The sequence below is a fragment of the Psittacula echo genome, assembly GCF_963264785.1.
Source record: "Psittacula echo genome assembly, chromosome: 6".
Taxonomy (NCBI): domain Eukaryota; kingdom Metazoa; phylum Chordata; class Aves; order Psittaciformes; family Psittacidae; genus Psittacula; species Psittacula echo.
The window spans coordinates 14,707,067-14,713,404 of NC_137743.1; the positions used below are offsets into that span (position 1 = coordinate 14,707,067).

The window sequence follows — 6,338 nt, forward strand, 5'->3', positions numbered from 1 at the left end:
CGACTGACAGCATCCCAGGGCACAATGATCAGTCACATTTAGGAGCCGGGCGCTGGTCTCCTGAGGCTCCTGAGCAGGAACCAGGGCATGGGCAAAACCTGGGTTAGGTGACCTAACCCCTAGGTTGGGCTGGCAGTTCAGCTCTGGGGTGCTGGTACAGGCTCATATGGAGGGCACAGAGAGAACCCACACATCTCCAGCTTCACAGGACCTGCTGCAAAAGCCATCTGGGGACCATGCGTGTTCAAGGAGTGCCATAGGGAATGCCTGCCAGACACCAGCCCACACCATCGACAGTCATGAGAGCTACATTAACGCTCAAGCACTTGGGCACTTGTGCTCACAATGCCTCCGGTGCACTGCGTGCCACGCTCCTCATAAACAAGTCATCTGGAAAATAAGTAAGCCTGTAAAAATCCAGCCTGTCACAAGTTACCAAACCTGTTTCAGAGTAAAACAACCTCCAGCAGTTCAAGCCAGCAGCAGGGCAGTGGAGCCGACCCCAGCCTCCCCACCAGTGGGGCTCCATAGGTCCCAGCAAAACATCCCTGGCACAGATGGCAGCACGAGGGTGCAAGATGGGACTTGTTTCAAATAGGGAGGCATCTCTGGTGTCAGGGCTGTCTAGCAAAGAAAAGCTGGTGGCTTTTCACTCTAGAGACCTAAAGCTTTTGAATCGCAGAATCAATCAGCTGGGACAGGTAGGAAAAGCGCACAGGCCATCTCTGCACTGAGGCTGGCAGCCAATGCTGGCAGAAGATCAGAGTTTCTGGTACAGACTTGAGATTCATCTCTTTCTGTGCTCCTACCAAGTGTTCGCTTCTCTTTCCCATACTCCAGAAAGCACCTGAGCCGGCCTTATCCAAGGTGCTGCCAAGAAAGCAAGCCCAAACCCACCAAGAACAGATGGACTCAGCAGCACAGTCCCTGTCCCCCTGATTTGCCAAACGGGCACCGCTCCACAGCCAGTGCTGGGTGTTGCTCCTACACGCCTGCAGGAGGATCCCCAATGTTTTCCTGCAGGTCTCAGCACCACAACACGTTTTCTTCCTCTGAATGTTCAAAACCACCAGGGACCTTCAGAATGTGGAGAAATTTTCTCCCAATTCCTCAAAATCACTGCAAGCGAGGTCAGAGGGAAGTCTATCTCCATCCCTTGAAACAAAACCCCAAGCCCTTTTCCACTGGGGGCACCTCCATCTGAGACATCCCCAAGCAAGCTCTGATGTACCTGGCCTCAACCAATCATGTCCCACACAAAGACATGGCAAACATGGTGATAACCTACAAATTCATCCATTTCTTTGGCTGTTGCCTTCTGACCTGAGCTCCAATCCCAGCAATCTATTTTTACCCTAATAAATAAAGGCAACACATCAGCCTCACACTGGAGCAACTCTCTCTTTCAACCCTGGAAGCAGGTCCCCCCAAACCAGCAGGTTCCCCATGCAGGCGGGAGGCACGTGCCTGGGGCAGCAAAGGCAAAGATGGAAGACAAAATGTTTCATTTTGAGACCCTGACACAAACAGAAGGACAAGAAGAAAAAGAAAAGAAAAAAGAGGGTGGGTTGTTGGCTTTTTTTTTTTCCCTCCCCTCTCCTCTTTAAGCACTACAAAAACAGGAAACAAAGGAGAAAACATCTCACGGGGGGAAGGCGAGGTAAGCACTTTATACACCCACGAAAGAAAGATTAACCACATTTTATTTACTGTTTGCATTACGGTTGCACTGCGGAGTTCAACCAATTCTGAGCCAGGGCTCTGCGGGTTTGTGCAGCACCTAATGCTGAGCGGCCCCCAAACCTATCAAGTGCACACCTTCGCTTCCAGCCAGCCCTCCACAGACACCCTCCTTCCTCTTGCGGACACACACCTCTGGCTCCTTTTGCCCAGCACAAGCTCTCTTGCCCTAACTGCCAGCTTACAGCTGAGAAAGCACTGGTGCTGTCCCCGAGGAGTGTTGAGCACCTTTGCGCCTTCAAATCGGACTGTAACCTGGATAAGATGTCCTTCAAGGTGGGCCAGCAGCAGAGTCATGAATGTTAAAGAAGGTGAGTTTATGGGGAGACTTTGCAGGCTCCTGTCCCTCCTCTGGGCTATGGGGCCACCCCAACCACACTGGGTCATGTCACCCCCACACTCACAAGTCCCCTGCACCAAGGGCAGGGCCCTGAGCCTTCAAACTTTGACTCATTTCTCAATTAACGGCTTCCTGAACGCGACCCATGCATGGAACAAACCTCTCACAACGGGGCCTCCCCCGGACCTCCCAAGCCCAGCGTTACTCATCCGCCCCCCAGCCCCCGCTGTCCTTTCCGGGATGCTCCAAGAGCGGCTCACTGCTGCGGGGTGAGCAAGCAGCCAGGAATCCCGGGCCTGGCTCCCACAGGCGGGAAGCCGTCACTGGCTGAGCACACGCACCCTAATTCAGGAACCAACACGGCCACCAGCTGGCACAGGGCAGCTTTCAACCAGAGACCTGGCCGAGGCCATGCAGGGGGCCCTCAGCAACCTGCCAGGTGTTTTTCCTATGGGCTCTTCCTTACTCCAGTTTCTCCATGGATGAACTGCTTCAACTACCGGGGGGGATCCTTGTGCCATCCCCTGCTTTGCACTGTCCTCCATTGCCCCGGCACCCAACGGAGCCACACGCCCAGAGGGAAGAGACAAGCTTATCACCGCAGAGAAAGGAAATTAAGATAACACGGCAATGGAGGTACCAAGGGATTTGGCCAAGGTCACCAAATAATTCTGCAGCCCTACGGTACAGCTACCCGATGCTTTACGTGCCTGGCCACATACCCTAACATTTCAAGCCATGGCCAAAACCCAGCCTTAGCCCGTGGCAGTTTTCTGCCAGGTCATTAGCAGCGTGCATCCGCAAGGAGCAGCGAACAGCCAGCCATAACAACGGCAGCGACAACAAAAAAAACCCCACGCAGCGAGAGCGGGAACAGATGAGATCAAAGTGTCCTGGAAAAGGACCTGGAAAAACAGTTCTGGTCCCTGGCTAAGGCTCCCGGGAAATGCACACGCGAGCCCCGTCCCAGCCCCGCGCAGCCCTCCCGGGGTGCCTCCCCACCCTGGCAGAGGGAGAGCAAAACGCTTCCCTATAAATAGAAGCAAAAAAGCGCTTCTCCGAAAGCCAGGCTGGGTCTTCCCCCTCGGAGCGCGTGTGGCGGAGCCGCCGGCACCTCTGCGGAGCTCTCTGGTTTTCCCCAAAAAAACCTGGAGAGGAAAATAACCTTCCTGTGAGCTCAGGCTGGCTCCTCTCTGCACAGAGCTGCCCCCCCCAGCCCAGCCCAGCCCAGGCCTGGCCATCCAATTGGAAAGTAATTATACTGCAATTTTTATTTATGACTTCTTGGGGTTTTTTTATTGCTAAATGGTGACTCATTTTGGCAACATTAAAATACACAGGAAATCATCCCCATTTTACAGTAATCACCATTCAATTCATTGTTAAATATTTATTCGGTGGACAAGCGCTGGGCCTCATTCGAAGGGTCAGAAGAGGAGCGGAGGGGCAGCCCTGGGAGGGCGGAAGGTGGTGGTGGGGTCATGGCAAGGCTGCTAAATGCCCACCATGAACTTCAGGGTGGGGAACCAAGGGTGAAAGCTCCTGCCAGATGGCGTGGCCACGAGTGAAATACATTTGCTTTCCCTCGAATCCAGCGTTACGCCCCATGCTGCTTTAGGAAGGGGAGGTCAGCCCTGTGCCCCCTAATACAACCCCATTATTTGACCAAAACACATGAATCCTGGCCAGCAAGAAGCCGGGGGTCTCTGACACGAAGCCGCTCATCACCGGGGGGAAGGGGATGGCAGTGGGAAGAGCCGGCAGTTTGACATTCACAGGCCTTACAATGGACGGTGTCCGCGTCTGCATCTGCTTTGTCCCCCCAGGGAGTCCAATTTGGGGGCGACTCGACCTCAGATGTGGGCAGCTCCTCTGCCTTGCCCACAGTGGCTGCATTCCCCAGCAGGAAACGGGGAGATGACCGCTCCAAACCCCCCTGGCCCACAGCCTTGACCCTTTCCCTCACAGCCCAGACCCAAGTGGCCTGAGGTGCTATGGCTGAAGGGCTACAAAGACCTCCTAGCAGAGATGCTCTTCCTCAGAGAGCCCCCCGGCACCCATGGGCTCTGTCACTGCAGGGCTGGGGAGGCCACCTAACATGTCCGCCACAGGGGGACCGGGCGGAGGAGGAACAGCAACAGGGTGGGTTTTGTGTAGGTCCTACACGAACACAGGCCTCTGGGGAACAGGGGAAAGGGCAACAAGGGCGAGAGGTGCCCCCCCCGGACTGGACAAACCCCCGTGTCCATGCAGGTTGGACTCACCCTGATCTCATTGCGGCGGATCTCCACATCGCAGACCGAGTGTCCCTGGTGGGCCCCGCTGTAGTAGCAGCAGAACTGGCAGACGGCCACCTGCTCGGCCTCGCAGTGGTACAGGCGGTAGGCGTTGTGCTGGGGGCAGCTCCAGGCCCGCACGTCGTCCGCCTCCACCAGGAGATGGCCCCGAGCCGTGGAGGGCTGCTGCAGGTGGGTCTGGACGTGGGACTGGCAACACGGAGCCTCGCACCTCAAACAGATCTTCTGGGCTGGCAGCGGCGGGCCCCGGCGGCAGAAGACGCAGTGCAAGACCGACGGGGGCTTCTCCAGGTTGAGGGAGTTGAACTTCTCCACGATGTTGGTGAGCTTCAGGTTCTTCTCCAGGTTGGGCTTCTGGTTGTAAGCCTGGTTGCACTCCGGGCACCGCACCAAGCCCGACTCCTTGGCCCACGCCTCCCCGATGCAGCCCCGGCAGAAGTTGTGCTTGCAGGGCAGCTGGACCGGCTCCACGAAGACGTGCAGGCAGATGGGGCAGATGAGCTCCTCTTCGAAGCAGTTCTTCCAATTCTCGGCCATCTCTGCCGGCAGCCTCTGGCGACGTTCTCCCCCCTCCAACCCGCTTCGGTCGCTCAGTGCGGTCTAGGGGCAGATGCCGGGGTCTGTCCTCCCTGCAAGGGGAAGCCTGGGGGTGAATGGCTGGGCTCCCCCTGTCCCGCAGCACACAGTAAATGATAAACCACAGGGATCTCTAAAACCGAGGATAAAATAAACCCACCGAGCAGCACTCTAGGAATCTCCAGTGGGAAAACATGACGTGCCCGCCGCCGCTTCATTAGAACAAGCGATACAAACGGTTAAACCCCCCCAATGTGATAGTGTAGGATTTACAGCCTCAAGTCTTAACCCACCCCTAAAAGCCATTTGTTTCTTTTTTACCCAAGAAGGTGAATTGAAACTTACCAAAGGTTGAAAAAAATCCATACAAAATCCAGCAGCAGAGTCCAAGTTCCATATAAAGCTCCTAAATTTAGCGCTCCGGATCAGATTTTTCTTTTCTTAGGTTTAGCAACTGACATTCAATATTTTAAAGGGACTTTTGTCCCCCACCAACCTGGCTAACAGCTGAGAGCGCGGACTCGCTTGCTCACTCAGGGTCTCTTTTTTTTAATCCCCAGTATTTCTCCTCCCTCTCCCCCGATGGGAGTTGGGAATCGGAGTCTTTTAAAGGAAACGGATCAAAGGGTTAAGATCCAAAATGGGAAGAGGAGGAAGGTTAAAAAAAATAATAATAATAATAGCGACGATGACGATGGCGAAAATAACGAATTCTCTCCGCTGCCCCCGAGATTCGCTCCTCACCCGGTGGAGCAGCAGAGGAAAAAAGGAAGGGGGGGGGGGGGAACAGACAAGACAGGGGGAAAAAAAAAGGGGAAGGAAAAAAGCCAACCTCTCGCCTGCTTCGAGACTGCGAGGTCTTGAATGGGAGAGCTCGGTCATTCAGAGCAAACCCCAGCCCCGCGCAGCCTCGTCCAGCGCCCCGCAGGGATGGCACAGGATGGGCTTTGCCAAGGGGGAGCGAAACACCGCGGCCCCCGATCAACCTGCTTCGGCTTCCCACGGGGCTGGGGGGGAAAAGGCGTCCGGCAGCGGGGGAAGGACACGACACACACCGACCTAGCCCGGTCTCATGGCCGGCTGGGGGGAGGCAACAATGCAGCGGAGCAGAGGGACGCTGTTCGGGAGCCTTCCCCGGTCCGGCTCCGCCGGGAAGGGAAGGGGCGAGGCGGCGGGCAGCCAGAAGGAGCCGGCCGAAGCGTGCGGTTCCGGGAGAGCCGAGTCAGCTCTCAGCCATTTTGAGCGGAGACCGGGGACGCGTTAAAAATAAAATAATAAAAAATTAAAAATGATAAAAATAAGGTATTTAAAAAAAATAATTAAATAGAAGTCACCGGCACAAACCCGCTCCCGCTGCGGCGGGGCTCTGCGGAGGAGCTGCGGGG

At 55.5% G+C, this 6,338-nt stretch overlaps 1 protein-coding gene across 1 annotated transcript in view; it reads right to left on the minus strand.

The window, feature by feature from the left end:
* Positions 1 to 5,526, minus strand: part of TRIM8 (tripartite motif containing 8) — a 28,298-nt gene extending 22,772 nt beyond the window's left edge. Inside the window, exons 1-2 of the mRNA XM_080622166.1 lie at positions 5,299 to 5,526; positions 4,345 to 5,006 (exon numbers count right to left, since the gene is read on the minus strand). Of these exons, the coding sequence (XP_080478292.1) occupies positions 4,345 to 4,914 (570 nt within the window). The 5' untranslated portion in view covers positions 4,915 to 5,006; positions 5,299 to 5,526. The remainder of the gene's footprint in view (positions 1 to 4,344; positions 5,007 to 5,298) is intronic.
* Between the last annotated feature and the right edge of the window lie 812 nt (positions 5,527 to 6,338).